The following is a 24,303-nucleotide window of genomic DNA, read 5'->3' on the forward strand; positions in this document are numbered from 1 at the left end:
TTTCTGAAAATTTTCCACATAATGAAGGTGAATAAAACATTTTAATAGAATGTTTTGAAGTACAAAACTGTAATTGTTGGGAAGATGTAGTGTCTGAAAGTGTTGATTGAATTCTTTAACTGATACATTCCAAGCTGAAAATCCTTTTAAGAAAAAAATCATGGCAAATGAGATGAGTAACTTGTTCTTTAAAGAAGAAATATTTAATTTTGTTCTCCGAGGAAAAATTCCTTGAGCTAGTCCTCTGGAGTTACGTAAAACATGTGGAGATTCAGGTATAGACATTTTTACATTCCATTTGCTTAAAAGATACTTTAAGAGCTTTATTAGGCTAGAAAAGTTAATATCTGTTTGGAAGGATGAGAGGTCAAGAAGAAAAAAAAAAATATATATGAAATAGATCCTCAAGTTTCTAAAATCTCTTGGAAAACTTCAATGCTTCCATGGTTCACCAGCTGTAAACATCTTTTAAAATGGCCAGTTCTGAAGCCAGGGCAGTCAGGGCATATCCTTGCACACCTGTAAAATTGCACTGAAGGATGGGAATATTTGCAAATCCCACTGCAGGACAGATTCATCAGAAAGGGTAAAAAAGATGTTTGAAAAAAAAGCATCAATCATAATCAGCATAGCTCATTGGGGTGTTGGGCTTTTTTTGGTTTATTTTTTTTGTTGGGTTTTTTTTTTTTGCTTGGGGGGTTGTTTGAATAACAAAAGTCAGGAAACTATTTAATTACATTGGGTTTTTTTAAACACTTAACTACTTCTAGTTCAATAAACTTAAAAAATTATATATATATATATATATAAAATAGCTTGAGATAGAAAAACATTCCAAAAACATTTTTCACCTGTTTTTTCCCTTTTGTCCTTCTGGCTCACTGACATCCCCTCCCAATGACATTAACCATTTGTACCCTAGTAAAATTTGAAAAATGTATTAAAAAATCATTCAGGTATGTTTTTCAAACTAGCATCAGTAGATTTCTATCCTTAGAAATTTCTATCCTTAGAAACAGGAGAAATTTCTATCCATTTCTCCTGTTCCTTATGTGATCAAGTCTATAAATCCATCAATAAAAAATACACATAAAGAAGCATTGTTTTATCCCACTGTTCTATTTTCCTAATTCTATAATATAAAGCCCTTCCAAGCCAGGAGACATTAACAATTTCTAGCCTAGTTAAAGGAAATGGATTTTGGTGTGGATTTATTCTTATCCACAAAGTATGATGCTCTGAAATTGCATGCAGAAATCCATACAAAAATTATTATGCATATATATTTACAAATGATTTTTCTTAAAAAAAAATTAATTTTTTAAAAGTGTTTTAATAATTTGTAAATATGTTCTCTTTCAAAATGCAGATTTATTTAACATGTCATATATAATGCAATTATTTGGAGAGATTTAAGTAGAAGACAAAATCTCTGGATATAAAATGCTGAAATTAAAGGAAATTTTGAGTACTACTAACACTGCAATTATGTTTGTATTTAAAACTTTATATATAATGGTGTTAACATTATTTTTTTCCTCTCTTTTGAGTATATTTCTAGAAAATTTTGTCTGGATTACCCAGTAGCAGTTTTTTCTGAGGAAATCATCATAATTTTTGGTAGACATCTAACAAATGTTTCTCAGTAAAGCAAGTTTTTCAAGGTCTTGTCAAAACCAGAATTTTAGAAGTAAAAAGATGGTTAAATAGCAAGAATATTCTTAGTCAGGTAGTAGAGAATAAAGTTTAACCATCAGTACCATAAATCACAGAGTGTCTATAACAACTTTTGTCTCTTGAGTTGGCTAACCTAATTGAATAAAAAGGAAATCTGATTATTTACAAGGTCTCTTTCCACAGAAGGAGCAAAAAAAAAAAAAAAAGGGAAAAAAAAGAGACTCAAACCGAGTAATGTCAGCAAATAAATATTGAGACACAGAGGATGGGAATTTTTAATAAGAACATCTGGTTTGATTTCCAATAGAAATCTGAAACTCCTGAAATTACTACCCTGTAAAGCACAGCTCAAGGTCTCTCAATCCTGACTGTCTTTTAAGAAAAACAAAACAAAAACCATCAAACCTGGAATGATAGGAAGTGTTTTGGTTTTAGGTTTTCTTTTTGAAACACTCTGATAAATTTTATTAGGATTTGTACTATATGTTTTTCTTTAGTACATTAGTTTTGGTTTAAAAAAAATACTTCAAGAGTAAAAAGTGGTGGTAAAATCATTGCTTACTTAATTTTTGGTATGCTTTAATATACAGAAAAAGTAGCAGGTGATATTAACACAATCAATAGCATCCTTAAGAACAGCCAACCTTTCTCTCGTGCTCTATTAAAGACTTTCACTTCCTTCAGGTTTATCCCAAGGCCAGTCCTCATGGTCACAGCATCCGTGGCCTCATTCTTGTGGCCTCTTCTAATAGAGCCATTTGCATGTGCTCTGCCAAAAAAGTTGAAGATGTCTCATCAACAATCCTCAACTAATTCACACCGAACAAATGACTGAGGAGCAGTGGAGAGTTCATTAACAGGAGGTGGAGAAGCCTGTTCTCATCTACGGCACTGAGGCACTTTTCATCTTTCAGAACTCCCTCTCCTTGGAAACTGCGCGGGACTCCGCGATCCCGCCTGCGACCTTGCTAAGGAACGGCTAAGCCTACAAAGGTGAGGCACCTGGCACCGAAACAACGTTTTGAGATTTAAAATACTTATGAAAAAATAAATTACCTGTCAGACCAGTAGATGTAAGCTCCGAACACAGCAACTGAAAACATATCCACATTGCTCCCTGACAGCACAATCTCCCGACTCCCTCCACTCTCAAGGTCAATTCTTTCTATCTTGTCGGTACGAGCATCACACCAATACAATTTATTTTCCTAAAGATTAATTTCAAAGGAAACATCAACAGGCTTGTCCAAGTATTTAATTAAGAGTTATTAAGATTACATCAAGGTGGAACACCAGCTGGCTTTAATGAAACATAACAAATACTGCACGTTTTAAGGTATGCTGGAAGACAAGAGGAACCAACCTCATAATCGATGGAAATCCCGTTAGGCCATGCAATCCCCAGGCTCACGAGGACAACCTTCTCAGAGCCATCCAAGTGTGCTCTGCCTATGCAAGGGCTCTGTCCCCACTCTGTCCAAAATAAATACCTAGAATGTCGTAAAAATCACCAATTAAAATTGCAAACAAAATGAACTATTACCATTAAATGGATATCAAAAAATACCATATGGTGCTCGTGTCTCTAAATAATCTTAAGAAGGTAAATGTATCATAATACGTGTTTGTTGGACACTTTGTTAAGATATTGTTTTCAAATTATATATATGAGAAAATTCTTGAAACTGTATTCCATGAATCCATATGCAATTCTATTCCTTAAAGAATTCAGCTTTGTGCTTGAGAAAAAAAAAGGCAAGTTAAAAAATAAAAATAAATTTTGGAACAGAGGCTTTTGCATCTAATCCCTAACAAATACTTGGATAGTACAAGGGATACCTAATTTTAAAATGTTTTAGATGTGAAGTAGTGAGAAACACTGTAGGAAATGGTAGAGAAACAGGGTCTTTTTGAAAAGAAAATATTTTTCAAATTCTGCCAAATGCTGCATGGAAACAATTTGAATCTTACTTATCTAATCTCATATTATTATCTAATCTTACTTATCTAATCTTCTATATACTTACTGCCACAGTTGCATCATTAATTTGGGACAAGATGCTTTGTCAAACTTCTGCTTTAATAAACTTCTGCATCTGTTGCTTCAGGTATAACAAAATGAGGTCAAAAAATCTACACATAACACTTCCTTTATGAACAGTAACCTTAAAGACTACAAAATCTTTTTGGGCACTACTCAACAGTTCTCCCCTGTGTCTGGTGATATCATTACACCATTCTGAGGTTAAGCAGCTGCATTTGACTAGATGACTACAGATATGTGAAATAATGAGGGATAATATTGTGATAAGGGTGAAAAAAATATGAATCCTGTAATTTGCTCATCAAGTTCAGCTTCTGAAACAACCCACTTTGGCTCTCATTGTAAAGCTTTCTGGCTCCAGGAAAAATGAATCTGTTCTCATAGCTCTTGATATAATAAACAATACCATTTATACTAATGAAAGAAAAAAAATCACGTGGACTAGGAAACAGAACAGCAATGTGAGTTAAATTAAAAATATGTTGAGGAATGCCAAAATAGGCAGTATTAATCAGCTGAATTTTAACAATCACCACATAAGTTTAATGCAATTTTAACCAGATCATTAACAGCACCGCTAAACAACTGAAATTGCTTTCAGATGTCTGGTCAGAGGTCAGAGAGTTATTTGAGACTTTCAAAATAGGTATGAACTAAATCTTGACCATAGGAAAGCAGACATTTATATACTCAAATATTCCTTAAACCAACCCATAATTATCAGGTTAAATGAATCTAAAATACTCCAAAGAAAATCATAAACAGCTGCCAAAAAATATTATGTGAATAAATGTACTTGATGAGGGACAAAGTCACCCTTTTGTAGGGCTACACGTTCCTCACTTTTTCCTCAGTGACAATAAATAATGTCACCAACAAGCTGAATGCTGCCTGCTTCCCATCTTGGCATAACTGGCAGATTCAACGAGCTCTAATAACTGCTATTTTCTTCTCTATTCTTATAGCTGTCAACTCCAGCTTCCAGACAAATGCAGAATGTAGAGTCAGGGCAAGAGGAGGGAAGAACACCTTTGAAAGTTTTACCTCAAAAGGGGAAGAGACTTAACAATAATGCAAAGGGCAAAAAGGCCTTAATCTTGGCACAGAAGGCAGCCCTGTACTTCCCTAGCAAAACGCTGCTGTGCTCCTCCTGGAGGAACTGAGTGGAGACATCTCAAGTTATCACAATATTATAAAACAAATGAAGATTTCTTTCCTTTGTAGAAGGTACACTGTTCTAACCAGACACGTAAAACAGTAGTGATCCTCTAATTCTCCTTAAGTATCCTAAACAACCCCCATGTGTGGGGGTCCCAGCAGAGACATGTGTCTCTTCATCCTTCTACTAAGCCAGGTTACTCAGGGCCCCATCCAGACTGACCTGGAACAACTCCCAGGATGGGGATTCCACAAGGAGTTCTGGAGGTGGAAGGGGATGGTACATTCCCTATTTCTGTCAATGCTGCAGAGTAGTCCCTGCCCTCAAAAATCAGCTGGGTGAGCACAGATGTCACTTTGCCAACTGTTACTCTCCAATCCACAACCTTCATCTCACGTGACCTTCAGCTACCCTGGCCACTCTCCCTGGTTGTTGCACTGGGATGTCACACGATCCTGGAGTTTACAACTACCAAGGATTACACAGCTATGGGATTTCATCATGAAGTCCCTCATCAGCTGGCGTGGCTTCCTTGGATTTGCTGGGCACTTCAGACCAAAGCACGCCTCCAAGCAATGCCTAACCTTGTGGTGGAACGGTTTCCTTAGAAAACCAAAACCATTTTGCAGAGAGCTTACAGAATGTTATGAATACAGAGAGCAAGGCAAAAGCTCTGTGTACGTTAGGAATAACATGTTACCCTTTCTCTGGGTGTACCGCGATAGAGCGTGGCTGGTCCAGCCCCTGGGAGATCACTACGTAGCGGAAGGAGCCGTTCAGCCACGCCACCTCGATCAGGTTGAAGCCATGGTCTGCCCAGTATATGTTACCTGGAAAAAACACCCTGAAGTCACTGCCTGAAGGAAAGGCTACTTGAAAACTACTACTTAAATCTTGGGACTTTAGCTGGTCAGAGTGACCCAGAGATACGTTAGAAAGTCTCTTTTCCCAGCCCGGCACTTGAAGAAGGAGTCAGAACTCTTCAGTTCTTGGTCTCAAGGTTGTTTATTGTTTCTTATCTATAAAATTCTTTCTCCTGTCCAGCTGAGGTCTGTTCAGCAGGGCAGTCAGAGGCACTCTGCCTACTCCTGGGACAGTGTTATCTTTTTATACTAAAAACTACGTGTACAATATTTACAACTACTTCCCAATACCTATCACCTGTGTTAGACAGTGAGCTTCTAGTTTAGACCAATCTGTAAGAGCCAACATCACAGCAGAAGATGGAGGCCAAGAAGGAGAAAGGCTGGACATGCCCAGATTCCTCCATCTTGTCCCCTGAACCCCCATTCTAAAAACCCCAAAAAAATCAATTTTTCACCCCCCTGACAAACTAATTATTATTCTACTCATACTTTTGTGGCTCAAAGATCCTCATATAAGGTTGGTAACTTGCTCCATGGGTCATAATCAAAACCACAGGCATCCTGGGCTCTGTACCAGGGTCTCTGAGCCCCCTGGCAGGGATCCTGGCAATCCAGGACAGCCAGAGGGATGTCCTGAATTCCAACACTTAAACAGACTACTTCTGCTTAAGTCAGAAGCAGAAACTAACTGCTATATTTTCATTTGCATAGGCGTTATGTTTGTAATTTATAGCATTAGCCAGCCTTTTTATAGCATGAACTGGTATTGAAACTGTTCATCTAGGAAATACCATCCTACATATAAATGTAATTATATATATTTATATATATATATAATTATACATATTGTGTATATATATATATATATATATATATATATATATATATATAAATTAATTTCCAGACATTTACCATTTACATTACTAGAAATTAGAGCTGAAAGGAATCAAAGTTATTTAACCTTGGGCTGAAGAGGCAAGCCTGTATTCTCAGAAATGATGACAAGTGTTGCAGTAAGGTAGAAAAATCATAAAGGCTTCATAAAGTTAAGCCTGCTCTCCTGGAATCAGCGGCTGGCCTTGTGAAAGCTAGCATTTTGGAAGTTCCCATGTAAAAACAATCCTTTTGTGAGCAATTCATTAGTATAACAATTTCTGGGTAAAAAACCAGCTTGCACCTGTATAAACTGGTTTTCCACCCTTAGATAAAAAATGAAAACTACCTTTCACAAACAACTTCCCTGCACATATGGAAGAGAGTTTGAGTGACCAATCAACACAGAATAACAACGTGTTGCTAACCAGTAAAAGTAATTGGCAAGAAAACTAGTAACCAATTGGACTCCCACACGAGGTCTGTAAAACTGTATGAAAAGCAGATCTGTGAATAAAGAAGAGCCTTTTTCCACCATGAAGAAAATGGAGTCCCATGTGATTTATTCCCCATGCAGACACATCCTGGAGCAGGCTCAGACCTACCTGCTATCCAATCCACTGCAATGCCTTCAACTCTCCCCAAACCATTGGTGACAATGTCCTCTTTCCAGGTTTGGTCTCGCTTAGCTCTGCTGATCTTGTTGAAGCCCATGTCTGTCCAATAGATTGTATCATTTCCTATAAAACATGTGCCGATGATTCGCAGATTAATTCACTTACTTCGGTCCTAGTGTCTGCATTAGCAACTGTAAATATTGCTACTTAGAACTTTAACTTGTATTAAGTATCAAAATTATCAGCTTTATTTCATCATTTGTTTGCCTTCTCTTGAATTTTGTTTAAAATAATTCTGTCAGAATTCTAGGCTGTTTAGTACAGCACATGTAGCACAATAGGGCTATGACAGGAAGCTACTACCTCTGTTAAAAATCACAATAAATATGCTGTCTTTACCTTTTCCCTAATGGAATAAATGCTTCAAAAACATACTATTTTGTTTGTCACCATTCCAAATATTCAGGAGTCTGAAAAGCTACAGTGTAAAACTGCTTATACAGACTTTTCCTTCAGTAATCAGACACATTGAATTTTAACAGTGTAAGGAAAAAAAATTAACTAGGGAAATAAAAAGTGACATTTGACAGTGATATGCTGACAAAAGAATAAAAAAATATATTCCATCCACAAGTCAGTTTTTATTTTAAAAGTCCTGACAAGCTTCCACTAACAGTCTTTTTGTTTGGTGTTTCAAGACATCTCAGCTGTCTTTCCAGCCTTTCTGCTGCAGTGATTGTCCATAAAGTGGAAAAAAGGGACAACTTGACCATTTAAACTCAACAGCCAGATGGAGAATTTTAAGTGGCTCAAGCACAGAAACAAACTGTCTTCTGTGGCACATAATAACCTCAAAAAAAAGGTGGGGCAAATGGCGTGAGGATGTCCCTCAAGCAGAATTGTCTCTATTTTCACTGCCAGGGTTCTGTAAATAAGCTGCAAACAACATTCTGCTTGCAAAGTAATGAGCTGATGACCTCCTGAGTGACCACCTCTGAGTTTTGCAGAGAGATATTAAATAATATTTGTTCCTTCATTATTTTTCTCATACTTTGTAAATCTGCTTTTAATTCCATAATAGCGTGAGTGTATTTAGAGAATATGTATTTCTAGATACAGCATAGCAATCTTACCAATATAAACAAATATAAATATTTCATATCTACATATTTACACATGTATCTATATATATGTATGTGTGTGTGAATATTTGTGTAGATTGATAGATATATTTATAAAATAAGACAGCTATTTGTGACCAAACAATATTGGTATGCTCAAGAATCTTACCCCACCTCCAATTAAACAAATGACAGTTCTGACTTCGAGTAGTCAAAACAAATATGAGAATCATGCATTTTGTTACTTATTTGCTAATTAGAATTTAGTTAGAAGTATCAAAACACAGGGAGAAAAAAGGTGTATGCATCTTCTAGATGGTTCATCTCTGCAAAAACATTGTCATTAGACTTTTAATTAGGACATGCTATACTACTAGCATATATAAATACATTTTAGCCACTTTGTATACCTAAATTACTGAGATAACAGCAAAATCTGGGAATCCTTCACGATTAAGAGTGAAATGAAAGCACCACTCACTAAATGGAAAACAGAAAAACAACATGAAATCTGAAACGACCTCCACTTGCTTTCTGTGTTACATTTGATATATGTAGGTTTTAGAAATGAATTTATACAATTGTATATGTATGTATATATAAATGTAAGGGACCAAAATAAGAAAAAACAGATGTTTTTGAAGCTGAAATGCAGCTGAAAGCTGTAACGTTTTTATAACACACTATTCCCTTGTGATTTCACTGCTGCACACGATTTATATTTATCTTTGCAATGCATTTATCACTGCCAATTCTAGTCATGTTCCCTGTGCTGTGACTTCATCAAGCCAAGGGGGAGAACCTCATTTAATTCTATCCAGCCTCAAATTTCATTTTTTACAAAAAGTGAAAAATCTCTTTCTTCCAAAATATTAATTTGGTGTTTATTACCTAAACATAAACCTCTCTAAAGTATATCATATGACTATTGTAAAAAAACATGAGATGCAAAATAGCTAATAAAACCAATAAAATTCAATACAATACTGTTATTTTAAATTGAAAAGGTCAAATTTTATTCTTCTGTGTTAGATGCAATAATTTTGTAAAGTTGGCATAATTTAAATTTAAAAAATAGAAAAAATAGATAGAAATAAATTAGAAAAATAGAAAACCCAATTGCATTGTCTTAGAAGTCTCTGTCATGAATATGTGTGGTCACCACTTCTCTCTCTCTCCTATGTCTTTCCAGGAATAGATTAAATCTCTGTAACAGAGTCTTTCCCATCTCAGGTATGTGTACAAAGGTTCTGGCTTTTAAGTTATTTTTATGTCTCTGGAGACTAAAACTGAGCTATACCCATGATGTGAGAAAAGCTCTGAACATCAGCTGCCACTGATTTGAAAGTAAAATATCCAACTATTAATGCTGTAAAATGTTGAGAGAACTTGAAATTTTGCTACTCAGAGATGCAAGAGCATCAGTGAAGAAGCAGGTAAAAAAAAGCGAAGATCTAATGAATTTAACTTCCAACCTGATAAAAAAAGTTTACTGATATTTGTGTGATAAATCAGTCCAACAGAGCCAACAGAAATAGGTCTGATTTCAATTCCAGGACAAATATATTAGTATACAATTAAGAAAAAAAATTAGGATCTCTCAATGTTGAGTTCCCAGGCAGAATCTATGTCAAAATAAAAAACAATGGAGTATGGCAAAATCATTGCATATTGCAAGAGGGTAGTGTCTGTATTTAAATAACATAGGTAACTTAAGATTTTATTTCTAGACTGCCAGTTTGGAAACTTGATGGGCAACAAAATGAGTCTGGAAGGAAGGCTGATGGGTCAAAAATATAGAGATACAGGATATGTTTCAGGTCATTACTTGGTCACAGATTATTTATTTTCCAAAAACTAATCAAAACTTGCTAACATGTTTGAAGATATCCAAACACCATCACCATCCAGTCACTTATAGAATCTGATCTTTAATTTTTTTCCCACTTTTTTTCACATGCATGCAAAATTGAAACCTCCTAATTTCATAGGAAGTTTGTAAGGCTGTGTAAATTCACAAGTATTTCTGTATATTTAGTGGAAAGGTGTGTAGTGCACTCCAGGTGGAAATGCTCCTTCAGGCTGTCAGAGCTCCTTCCAGAAGGAAGGGACAGATCCAGACTTGGCTTGTGCCCTGCAGGAACGTGGCTGAGCTGGGCTGGACAGGGAGAAAACCATCCCACTCAGCTGTCAAAGCCACCTGCCAGGTACAACACCACCCAGGACGAAGAAAATTCCATGGAAACAGTGTCAGAGCAGGAACAAGCCTTTTCACACTGTCTCTAAAACCACCAGTTTCCTACTCAAGTTCTCAGTGATGACTCTGCCAAAAGTGAGCAGCTGCTGCTGCCAGAACAATTGGCTATGCACAATATTTCCTATTTACTGTAAATATTAAATGTAGAGCTTAACTCGTAACATGATGCATTCCCAATTCCTTTAAACACAGCTGTAATTTCTTAGAAGGTTTGAGAACAAGGGGTTATTTCATTTATGAGAAGAATTTATGATTTTAACCATGCATACAATAAATTTTACATTATATTTACCTGCATGGAAGTCTATGCCCACAGCAAATGAAGCCCCAGATATAGGCATTAAAGCATCCATTTTATCATTTGGATCAAGAGGAATTCCTCTAATTCCCTCATGGACAGAGTACATGAGAAATGATTCAATACCTAAGGGAAACATAAAGCAACCAATGAGAGCAAAGGGGAAGCTTTCCAAATAACCAAGATTAGAGGAGCTAACATCCATTAAACATGATTTCCACTAGTGCTCCACAGGTTTGCAGAGTGACAACTCCAGGTCTTTGAAAAGATATCCATGAGTCATTACAGTGCATTTCTAATTAAATTACAAATGTGGTCCTATCAAGAGAAGGGAATCACTGTTCATGTCAAACACCATCTTATAATCAGTTAATTAATTCAATTTATTCAATTTCAGCAGAAATTAAAATTAAAATTTAAGAAAAAAATTGGTTTGAATTATGAGAAATTTAAGAATATTTTCAGTGCACCTCTGTGCTTCCTAAACATGTTCAGCAAGAGATAATTTTAAAGAACTTGTAGAAAACAGAAGAGTAAATTGTCTTTTGAGGTACAGGTTTCATGTCACTTCAGTTATGCACATTTCCTTTGCAGAGACAAAGAATTACATAGCTTTAGTGACCCATTTTAAATGTCTATTTTTCTGTTAGATTAATCAAATTCCAAATGCACCTATTTCTCTTAAGTAGGAATAAATTCTACTGTTTAAACGTCTTCTTACATAGTAATTCTCAGGAATTACTTAGTCCTAATTAATAGTCATAAATAATATCGAATTTATAAAACTATAAGACACCTTGACCATGAGGTTGTTATGCATTATTCAGGCAAGGAGTAAGAATTTGGCTGTGAGCTATGTTCTGACTTCTGCCAACTTAAAAAAGAAAAAGATTTAAGAAAAAAAAATTTGCTTTATTTTATATTAAGAGCAATACAATAGTATGAGATACCCAACCATTCAGATACTTGTAGCCTGTAATTTAAAGATAAGTTATATGACCTTGAACAACTATTTATAAATGATGGTTCATAGAGTCTGCTTTTCTGTCTACATTAAAAAAAAATAAATCAGAGTTACCACAGCAATTTATTTATCTGAATAATTTAATGAAAAGCTAAATTTAATTCTATCCTAACCACTGCAGACATTTCTCTGTTACTGTTCAATCAAGCATATTAAGTACAGTTATTTAACTAAAAATGACTGAATGGAGCTTATTTACTCATTGCAATGCTCCCCTGGAAGTTAAGTTGGTTAAAATAAAGGCTGCAAGGCATTTTACCTTTGCAGGCCATGCGATTCTTTTGGAGGTTGTAGCCGACTGTGCACACACAAGTTCTGGTGGTTTCTGATGTTGGCAAACAGAGCTGGGAGCATCCCCCGTTGTTTAACTGGCAGGAATTGCTGCCTATGACGTGACAGGAGAAGAGACAAGAGAAACCAAAACTTGAGCAATGAAACCCTGGCTAAAAAGTAAGTGTTGTTGTCAATATATTATGATTATTTCCAATTTTTGTTCAGATAACATATTTGAAAAATTGAGATATGCATAAAATTTTTCATCAATTCATATATCTTTCCATGCTTCACTAATGTATTCACTTCTGCATATTCATGCAGAATTTCAACCCCACATTTCCCCTTGGAACACCAATAATTCTATTTTCTGAAAAATCTGCCTATTTTAAAGTAAAAGCATATAAAAAACCTGAACATTGCATGTTGAGTTAATGATGAAATCTCACTGACATTAGTGTATCTTAATCTAGACCACAAACAAATCATTGCCTATATACTATTCATTCATCAAATATTATATTAGCCTTGTTATCTTCATGGATGAGCCATTTTTAGTATATTTAAGACATCCTCCAAAGTGATATCACAAATCCATGCTCCTAACTGATTATTACAATATTTAAGTAATAGAAAATATATTTGAATAAGATTTATAATAGACATTATACACAGTAAACTAAACACATCTCAGAAATTTGAAGCTTCCTGAAGAAAAATTATAAATTCACTAAGATACTCAAGGAATTAATTGATTACAAATTATTATTTTCTTCACATTGGGAGAACCACATGAGAAAATATACTGTGCACTCTAAAAATTGGTTAAACATCCTTCAAATGTGACTTACCTTGCTGTGCTGCTTTATCATACACTTTCATATGAACCACACCTGCAGTTTTGTTTCTCAGCACAGTTGGGTTTCTTCCATCTTTTTTATTACAGGTGCCAATCTGAGCCAAGTTCTGGTCTGCCCACCAAAGCTTTTTATCTGTAATATTTAGTTTCAGAAATTAGGAGGATCACTATCAAACTGGATTTGGTTGAGACCTAAGGTGGAAAAAAGCTTTTGAGGTTAATTCTGAGATCAGTTTTAAGGGAATTGCCTAAAGAGGTTATAGAGAAAATCTGAAGAAATTGTGTTATTAACATTCTGCAGACATGAAAGCAGTTTTCAGCAGTTAAACTTTTTCTGAGACAACTGCTGATTTAAGGTTACCTGCTTAGAAAAATGCTTCATTTTTCATCTATATGTGGAAATTCTAGTGTTACCCTAGAGAAGAAATTCATTTTCACAAGCAAACAAAATTGCTTGAAATATTAAACTAAGTCTTTTATTAAAAAAAAGTTGCAATCAGCTACTAAGAAATCCTGGAAAAATTGAAAAGCAGGCACTGCCTCCCAAAGTTTCAGAATTATAATTTTAACTGCTTTGATTTCAAGCTCAAACTTCAGTGAACTAATGGCTGAAGACTGTAGCCAATCTTGTGATTATCCCTGTCACAAGTCCTCACTCCTTGAGTCCACACAGATGAATGATGAGATGAGCTCAGGGCTCTTCATTTCAGACAGAAAAGATAATTACTGTAGAGGAACCAAAAATAAAACCTTGAACTGAAAACCTTTAAACTTCAGGAACACTGCCTTCTCAACAAATACTGTGTATTCACTTCACTTTTAGTTAATTCTCTTTTCAGTTAAAAGAATTTTTGCCTATCCTCCAGTTTTAATATTTAAATAACAAATTTATAGAGCCACACAGTTGAGTGATTTGCGATAGGAAGTGCAGATCTAAAAAATAATTTTCACTGTGGTAATTGAAAAAAGTTACCCCAGAAAATACAATATTTAGGAAAAATCCAAAACATACTCTCCACAGGTATATGATAAGACCAGAATCTGTGGAATGAAAAATATTCTAAATATCAAGATTTGGAGACACAACTGGAACTCTCTCTTTAAATTTGGATAAAATTTAAAGAAATCCTATAATTTTTTGCATTGATTAGTCAGTATAAAATTGACTGATTAAAAACATCATCATGCAATAATAATCAATTAACAGCAGCTTGTATCTAAAGACACTTTTGTCAGAAAATCCTTAGAACAAGAAGTCCCTGTGTTCTATTTTGGTCATGTCAATTATAACAAAAAGGCACATGAAAGCTAAAAACATGAAGGTGACTGTGTGCTATAATCCAGATATGAAATATTGGGAATTGGAATTGGTTTTTTTCCTGTTAGATGATGGCCCACAATCCTAAAGGTCAGGTGAACTTTTTAAATGAAATGTTTGTATGTGAGGAATGAAATGTTTGTATGTTCTTCACATCCTCTTTGTGACCACAAATCAGAAAAGGCCATTAAATCATTTTGGTTAATTTAATTAAATTAACCAAATTAAATAATGACTAGTGTTTTGTGCATAGTAACATGAACTTACTGTTTTACATATCCAAATCTGTTTATAAGAAATGAGTTGTTTTGTAAGACTGGGGCACAGGAAGAAAGCAAATTACATCTAGTTTTGGTGTTTTCATCCTTTATTTCAAGTAATCAAACTGGTTTTGTCATTTCTTTAGTATTTTGTGCAAAACCTCAACTTTGGCTATGGTTTCAACAATGTCCCAAACCTGTCCTTGACTGACCTGCCTGTCTCCTTAGGAAAAGGAAAGAAACAAAAACTCCAAATAACCAACTTGTCCTATTGTTTTACCAAGAGATGAACACATGGCTTGTACTTAATCAAGAAGTTTGATCTACACCACAAATATTTTCATTTCTCCCTTTTGATAACAATTCCAGAGCCAAACCCATTTTTACACGAGCAGCTGAATGTTCCACCAGGTACCTCTTTTGTTTACTGAGGTACTCAACGAGACCACATCTGCTTCCATGCACAGTTAGGAGTGTCTAAACAATTTCCATCAATGGTGTCAGACACATCAGATCCTGGAGTTCTTCTCCTCTGGTGACAAAAAATAACACTTCATAAACTCATTACTAATCCTAGGCACTCAACTGTGACTGCAGAGGTTGAGGAGTCTCCTACATCCCCTACACCAAGATAAAGGACAAATCATAACAATTCACAAGTGAAGTATCACAATACTCTTCAAATTGATTATTTTACCTTCCACTTGCATTCTTGTTATTGTGAAACCTGGATAAACCTTTAAATAAATGTGTAACTTACAAAATCTCACTGAACTAGTGTTTATTCTTCTCTCACACAGAATGGCACACTATGACTTGTAGAAAGAGACAAGGATAGAGTAGGGGGATTTAAATGCAAAAGGTCATACAATACTGCTAGATGACCAAAAAACACCACTGCAGTCTCAAGTAAAGAAAAAAAAACAAAAACAATTACATGTCTATTTTACCATAATTCTAACTAAAATTTGGACTATTTCTCACTGCATTATGGATATTCTGTCAGTAGACAACTCATCTATGATGTCTAGTATTCAGGATGAACTAATTATTTCTATATTTACTTTAAAATATAGTAGATGATTTTACAAAAAACCCACTTCAGCGTAAAGACAACTTGCTTTCACACACAAGGGAAGAAAAATGCTGTTTTGGACCTTTAAACATCAAAATAAAGTGATTTATTTGCTTGATTATGCTAACAAGAATGTTGCTCGATCACTAATTACAACCTTGTTGCTGAAACTGGATTATAATATATATTAAAATTGTTGTATTTATCCATTCTGCTGGGTAATTAGCATTAAGCACAGCAACATATTGGGAAACAGCAACTTCAGATGCCAAAAATTGCTACCCTGGCTTTGTGGACAGTCCTTTGGAGACTTCAAGTAGTACTCTGAATGCAAATTTTGATGGGCCATTAGTTTTCATTAATGGTGGTTTGAGTATTTATGGAAGACAACTATGTACTGCACTTAGAGCTGGGCAAATTGCCTAGATATATTTCATATATTAATGCTAACGTAATGAATGGTGTTACGGCAATTAGAAGATTGATGACTCGGAAAATTAAGGTGTGTGTGTGTTTGAAGTCCCCTGATCTGAGCAGCCCCTTTCACTTTGCAAACAGATCCAGCAAAGTCACAGCATCTGGACTACTAAGGAAGCATTCTGGTGTTAGTTTTGAAACCTTATTTAGGATGAAACAAAAATCAAATGACCAATATATCATCTAATGCACAATGAAAATAAACAGGAACATGAGTATATTTTGGTAATATTAACCTACATTTTCTGTCTAAAATGAAATAATATAATTGTTACTTTCTATTTTGATGGCTTGATAATACAACTTGATGGCTATATTTATATGCAGTTTTTGTTCAAAAAAATGTTCTTCTAATATCTGCATGCCTATTGAAAAGCTATTATGTATATTTGATTTTGTTGTATTGCTGATTGAATTTTTTTTTTTAATATGAACTTCAACAGAAATAGGACTTACACATAAAATCATTCACTATGTGGAGTTACTCTATTTTATACTAAAAAAAGACCAAATGCACAACAAATTATATCCTCATTATACAATCTACATTATATTCCTATTTTGTAGGGACATGAGCTGAATGTTGTGGTTTTGTGTCAATTGTATTCCTGGGAGGACCTGATACAAAATCCAATCAAATGCCACCACCAAAACTGCTGACAGAAGCCTTCAGCATCCCTTTCTTCTCAGCTACAGACTTACAGTAACTAATCAATACTTTTCTAGTTTCTCATTCAGAGTCATTTGTCATTCAAGAAACAACACACCAGTTTGGAAACACATCAGATATTGCAGCGAGCTCCTCTGCAACTCCGATTGTGTGAAATAATGACTCTGCTCCCCAACACAGAAACACAGCTCTCACATCAAAGGAAAATTTCTAACCAATCTCACTAACAGTCAATGAATCGTTTTCACTAAGTGACTTGGAAGGCAGGAAATGAGACTTTATGCAGAATTCCAAATATATCTTTATCATTTGATCCCACTGAAAACACTGGCTACCAGGAAAATGTCTAAAATTGAACGGCAGATTAAACTCAAACTTTAAAACAAATATAGAAAGCATTTTATTCTTGTTGAAAAGAATTCTGCTGTACTGTATAAGACATTCAGAGATTCTTTCACATGGAACATGCTGAATATCAGAACAGGGGATCTATTTCATATCAACTTATAAATTGTGCCAGCAGCAGGAGTTTACAATTATGTAGGGCACAGGGTGCTGTGAATCAGATAAGCTTCTAAATTACTAAAAAAAAATCAGCAGAGGTCTTTGAAGAAAATAAAGTGTCAAGTTTACATAGTAAGAGAAGTAAATTGCTATGACCAAAAGCAAGACAATAACCAGTGGGAGGTACTAGACAAAGCATTCATGTGGTTTTGAGTGATAGATTAATTAAAAATGGCTGGTGTTTCATCCACTGACATCTTACATGGTAAATATGGATTTGAAGAAGAAGTGGTAAGAGTGGGAAAGTGTGTAGGACTTCATAGATTTACAGCAACTTTTTTGTAATACAGAATGGCAACAGCAAAGTTTGGGGTTTTTTTTGGTATGGCTAAAGGCATGGAAAAATAGACATTTTGTACGTATCAAAAGGAATATTATTTTCATCCCATTTTTATGGGATGAAAATAATATTCCATTTGATATGTACACATTCAAAAAGATTTAGCAAAAGCAGACACCAAAAGACTAGGAATTTTGCTCAGCATATTGAAAAAGAAAGATGACTGACACTGCTGAGTAGAAATCCAATAAATGAAAGATCCAAAATACAGAAAGATGTGAATTATATATTGTTTCCATTCCCCTCAAGGATAAACCTGACAGTTACCTTGGCACCAACTTGTTTGCTAACATTATTTTTTATGTCTTATCATTACCTTCTATAAGCTTCCACTAAAGAATGCAATAGTAGGAAAATGTTAAACAGAGCCTGGAAAGGACTAAACAACAGCAAACATCTGAAACAGAAGTGGTAACTTCCAAATGGTTTCCAACAGTTAAACTGCAATGCTAAAATAGAGGAATTGGAAGCAATAAAAACAATGTGGAGATTGAGGGTCGTGCTAAAGGAGAATCTTCATTGCTGGTGAAGCGCTGAGCCACTCTATAAATTGTATTGCAAAGCAAACCAAAAACTTTACTGACTTCACTGGCACTGTCTATTGAGTTCAAATCATAGAGCACAACCAATGCTTCTCTTTTCCAAAACTGAAACTAAGAGAATCAAAGATCAAGAAACTCGAGCTTTTAGAACAGCACAGAGATCACCAAGGCAAACCAAAGAAATCTTGGTTGGGCCGGCCTTGCCCAGTCATTGCCTTTTTTACAGCTCTGAAAAATCTTCTGGAACCTGAAGTGTAAGATACAGCAAAAACCACTGGAAACTGTCAGATCTGTGAGTTTTCTGTGCAAAATTCTGTTCACACATGGGATGGAAGGCATTAGCCCTTGACAAAGGCTGTGGGATTCTCTTTGGGTGTCTCTGAGGTCATGCTTTCTCACAAGGAGACTGATGGCTGGGGAAGATACTTCCCAAACAGCTAAAGAAATTTTCAAAATCAACAGCCGAGGTGCTTGAAGAGACATCAATCGTGTAGTAAATTTATTAGAAATTCAATTTTTCTGAAGACCCTTCCTCCTTCAGAGCACCTAAACTTGGCAGGGAATGGGTGCATGGCAGCCAGGGCTACCTCAGACCACATTGCCCATCCCCTCAATCCACTGAGGTGCCCTCCACTGTGTCCTTGTTCCAGCTCCTCAGTGCAGTAAAGGTCTTGGTGATCAACGAGTAACCAACTCTGTGACCTGGTGACACAACTGTGCAAAGGCAGTTTCAAAATACCAAACTCCATCTCCTTTTTCTGCTCAGTGGAAACATAACCCAACAATATGACAAGACCATATAGCAAAATATACCAACAAATAAAATTAACTGTCCAAAACATTGCTTTTAGCTGGGAAGACACTAAATGCAAAAGACAGAATAATGCAAAAGAAAGCTGAAGATTACAGAACTCTTCAGCACTGAGCAGAAATTAAATTCTACAAAGCACTTAAGGGTTTGGGCACAGGTATCATCTCTCTCTTCAGTCACTGATGAATTCAAATGGTACCAAAAAGATAGTTCAGTATATTCACAGAGGAGAAGTACTTCATTCATGCTTTATTGTGTTTACTGTGTTTTTAGATACAAGCAGTCAAGAAAATTTAGGAATAGGAACGAAAATGATGCAATAAACATTGCAATTACTGTGATTCACCTGCTTAAACCTCTGATTAAACTTGTAGACAAGCAGATCAGCAGGGGTAGTAAATTTTCATACACTATCACATTAAATCTTTCATTGGAACAAATTAGTCATTGCTCTTTACTTATATATTATTAGTTATGACCATTTATCAATTAGATAAACTCTTCTCTTGCTTCATATGGCACTGGATTTTCTGTTCTGACCCAATTTACATGCACAAAAGCCTGCTTGTAAGAAGCTGATGCACATCCACTCACTCTTTAGGAAAATAAATGGCATTTATATTACCACAGCGTGTTCCACAATATGGGAACTTACAGGAGAAATTAATGCAGGAACTTTTCATGTTTTTCAATCAGCACATAAAATCCTGCTGATAAAACTGTATATGCTTGTACTTTTCTCTAGCAGATTTTAAAGGGGAATCTCACTGCAATGCCAAGATGCAGTTTAGCACAACTATGACTCTAAAACCCCAAAATCAAACAGAAAGCCCCATTTTTGTTCACCATTTTTGAGGTGAGAGAATTGTCATCACCCATAAAAACCAAGCATCCCAAACTATGAATATTAGAGGTCTATGTGATAAAACCTGCACAGCAGATATTCTTCCATCTCCAGATGTGCAAAAATTCAACCACTTTCAAGCACTCTTCTTTACAAAGCAGCTATAAACTCTTTATTCCCTGCCCCCGAGGGATCATCACTGCTGTAGCTTCTGTGGATGGCAGGTGAAGACCTGGCACCACCGCCAGCTCAGTGACAGTGTGAACAAACAAAACACACTTTACACCTCCTGGTAAAGACTTCCAACAGCTCCCCAGAGTAAGGGTCATTTATTCAGATTGTGACTTCCAGTCACAATCCAATCAATGAAAAACAATTTGTCCAAATTAACATTCACGATTCCTTCTGACACCAAACCTGCTCATGGTTATGAATGCACATATGAAAGCATAACACCTCCAACAGACACTGACAGCATTTAGAGTTCAGTACTGTCCAAATGGGTGTATAATAAATCTAATTTAGTAATTACCACTTTAAATAGGACATAATTTACACCATGCGCATAAAAATCATTTAATCTTATTTAATTTTCAATAGCACATATGTGCATATATGTGTGCATAATTATTATTTATGTGCATAATTATTATTTAACTAATCAATCAAATAAACTATTTCAAGATAATATAAAAATAATGAAATATTAAAAATAAGAAGAAAATGCAACAGTAATAAGAATATATAAAAATAATAAGAAATGTAAAAATTATAAGAAATGTATAAATTAATAAGAAATATATAAATATTTCATTAAAAGACTGGCAGTTGATAATCCACTCATCCCAACAAAAGTCTGTTTATCAATTGTACTTTTTTTTTTTTTTAATATCCAAGATAAATACAAGTGATTTTTAAGCGAACTAGAATAGAGGTCAGTAATTTACAGGCAATATGGAAAGCTCTAAAGTCATCTCTTAAAAAGGAGAAGCATAAGTGTAAATTCTGAGTCAATCTGGAATTTCTTACTACACTGTCCCAGCTACAACAAGGACCAAGAGCTGCATATGAGCAAAAGTCCATTTGAAGCAATATTTTTATAATATTCAGTGATCAGCAATTAGCTGATTTTTTTTAGGAATTTTTCCTTATACTACTGTTCTTTTGATTTTTCTGATAGATGTTTAAGAACATTCTAAACATTTCTTATTTACCAAGTGTAACAAATGGAATATTTTTCTTTCAATCAATTTAATACATGGAATATGAGCAGACATCTGAAAATCCAAATCCTCAATCATCAATTCATAACCCAAAGAAGTCTTCCCAAAGTGACAGGCAATCCAACAAACTAGAAATATTCTGAACTAGGTAGGAGGAATTGAGCAGAGGAAACACATAATGGATAATTGTGTGTAATAAACAGTGCAACAGCTCCTTCCCCTTTCAAAGTTCTTTACATGTGACTATGTAAATATAAGCCATCAATCTGTTACCTCCATTCCTATATATATATATATATATATATATATATATATATATGTACACATATATACATATATGTGCAAGTCTACATTTAGAAATATCCTTATAATTCAATTGAACATAAACAACTTTTCATGGACAGCACAGTCTGACTCGTGAATGCACTGTATGTACTATGTACATAAAACCAACAATAACTTCCCTAAGCTTCTTATATTTCATTATTAATTAGCTTTGAATAATTAAAAAATATATTATCACTGGACTTACCCATAATGGTTAAAGCTGTGGCTTTTGTTAAGTCTTCTTTCATTGATTCAATTATTTCGAGATTACCACCATCCAAATTGCATCTACTTATGGTTCCATTTCCTGAACTGATCCAGTAAAGTTTGTTCTCCCCATAATCTATTGATAAACCTGTAATTAACACATACAATTTTAACAGTGGCTTTAATGGATGATATACATTGTTAAACTGTTTTCATTATGAAAGTGCATTACACATGAAAAAAAATAATTTGAGAAAACTGAACTTGGTCATTTCCAATGAAACAAACAGGCGTTTGGAAAGATTAGTGCCTTTTGTTTTTTTCAGCAGTTACCAAAACCAGTGACTGACTGATGAAAGAGCATTATCTGGCAATGAAGAATTGAATAAGCCAAGGTCATTAACAACTTGTAAATGCAGACCAGAAACCATCATTTATATTTTAAAATTGTGATTACACAGAGACGTGGTAAACAAGGTACTTTTTGTGATTCAGAACTATAAAAAGTCTGTTCTCTCCCTGCTTAGGATGATGAAATACCAAAATCTAATCCAAACTCCTGATAAATTTATAGTATTACTTTTCATTTTGATTCATAGTGAACTGACCTCATAATCAGTTCTTTGGAGCTTGAAGCAAGAGAACTGTCAACATAAAGATACTTGCAAAATAAGCTGCTAAATGAATAAAGCATAGAGTTTTCTGAAAGCAAGGGCAAAGAACTAGGAGATAATGTATTTCAGACTTCTGTAATCCTTTAAAAATGTTCAAGAAGTGGTAGCAGGAGATTTTCCACAGTGAAATATTCTTGGCATGGTAACAATACCCGCCATAACAATTTGCTTCAGTGCTCCAGCTTTCCCAGAACTCATGCTAAGTATCCAGCAGCAAGTTGCCAAAAAATAGTGTATTTCACTGCATGGGTCAAGCTCTGGATATTGTACTGTAGTCTTTTCCATCCTGTGGAAAGCTGTTTTGGAAACCCTGACAGGAGAGAGCAGTGCCATGAGCTGCAGCCCTTACAGCTGCCATCGTGTCACTACTTCTTCACGCACATTTGAAACAGCAGGCCAAAAGGTGTTTGCTTTCTAAGCTCCTAAAAAACACCTTTCCAATCCCTGTGCAGGGACTGATATTTCCTTCCACCTCTCTGCAAGGGCATCACCCAGGATGCAGCATCACACACTGGGGAGAGGATCTGGAGCAGTGCTTTCAGGAGGGACTCATCTCACAGTGTCACATCCTCACGTTTGCACAACCACCCTCCCTCCGAGCACAGAGCACCAGGGATCCTGGACACAGGCACACCACAGGCAATTCCCAGCACAGGGAATTTCCCTGGGAATTCAGCATTGGTTCACAGGGAATACACCAGCAGGAAATTCCCTTGCTCCGAGATGAGCAGCTTTTGGGATGTGCCACAGCTCCTGCCCATGAGCAGCTGCCCAGATTGCCCCCGGATGGGATCTGCTTGTGAGGCACTGCCAGTGCCAGCTGAGCACCAATTACAGCCCTGTCCTGTCTGGTTTTATACTTCAGATATCCAACTGGTGCTTCTTCACACAGGCATTCCAACTACACAGCATCAATTGACATGAAAAACTTTCCTGTCTCCTTCTACACAAGCCTAGCACGTTATTGTCCCCCAAATACTTCCCACCTATTACCAACCTTTGCAAAAACATATTATTTCTAACGTAGGCAGAGCATGTTTAAATAGATTTTTTTCAGGAATTGTCCTGCTTTACTAATGAAAACGAGTGGTTTATTAGCAATAAGCATCACAGATATTCATGATGAACTCAAATGTAACTGGCTTAAACCTTATGAGCTGCTGAAGTGAATCTGAAAATGAGGACTGCACAACATTGCTCTCAGGGAATTCAAATGAGAAAATGATTTGCCCAACAAAGTATAAAATTAAGCATGAATTCTGAATTCCTAAGAATACAGATTGTTGGCACTCCAATGATCAGCTTTTTATCAACAAATATACGTGCTAGCAATGGAGACTTTTAGAACTGCAGAATGGACCAGCAAAACATAACTAGTATTTACTAGTTAAGAGAAAAATAAATTATACCATCTGTCATCCTCAGAGTATCAGTTCCCAAAATTTCCAAACTAAAATATTCTTGGTAATAATAGAAAATACTGTAATTGAAAATTTGTCTCCTTGTTTTGATGGAGCTCAAATGGGGAAAATAAATCCATCAGCTTAATTCAGGTCACAGATTGGAAAATTCCCTCAGTTTTCAAATTCTGCAATTTTGCATCAAGAACATCCCATCAATTTCTAGGATATCCAACTCTAATAAACCAGATATTTGTCTTTTTTAGCAATCTACCTGAGAACTCCCCAAACACTCAAAATTAGCACTGCATGAACTAGACCATCAATTAAGGAAAAAGTTTTCTCAGAGAAAAAAAATGAAATATTTAATTAGGGTTTTAAGACTGCTACTTTCTAAATCTTTAGAAGGATTTCGTTGTTCTTAGCATGGGACTGTATTTTGCTTATGGAAAATTGAAACTGGCATTTTGCATATATTTTATTTCAGAGTTTGATACTGGAAA

At 35.3% G+C, this 24,303-nt stretch overlaps 1 protein-coding gene across 6 annotated transcripts in view; it reads right to left on the minus strand.

The window, feature by feature from the left end:
- The window catches only part of LRP1B (LDL receptor related protein 1B), a 638,345-nt gene that overhangs the window by 140,392 nt on the left and 473,650 nt on the right, over window positions 1–24,303 (minus strand). For all 6 annotated transcript variants that reach the window (XM_077181744.1, XM_077181743.1, XM_077181742.1 and 3 more), the window contains 9 exons: window positions 21,725–21,874; window positions 13,061–13,201; window positions 12,196–12,321; window positions 10,907–11,038; window positions 7,225–7,359; window positions 5,581–5,710; window positions 3,041–3,167; window positions 2,734–2,885; window positions 2,322–2,446 (listed from right to left, as the gene is read on the minus strand). In XM_077181744.1, the coding sequence (XP_077037859.1) occupies window positions 2,322–2,446; window positions 2,734–2,885; window positions 3,041–3,167; window positions 5,581–5,710; window positions 7,225–7,359; window positions 10,907–11,038; window positions 12,196–12,321; window positions 13,061–13,201; window positions 21,725–21,874 (1,218 nt within the window). The remainder of the gene's footprint in view (window positions 1–2,321; window positions 2,447–2,733; window positions 2,886–3,040; window positions 3,168–5,580; window positions 5,711–7,224; window positions 7,360–10,906; window positions 11,039–12,195; window positions 12,322–13,060; window positions 13,202–21,724; window positions 21,875–24,303) is intronic.

This window comes from Agelaius phoeniceus, chromosome 7 (genome assembly GCF_051311805.1).
Source record: "Agelaius phoeniceus isolate bAgePho1 chromosome 7, bAgePho1.hap1, whole genome shotgun sequence".
NCBI lineage: Eukaryota > Metazoa > Chordata > Aves > Passeriformes > Icteridae > Agelaius > Agelaius phoeniceus.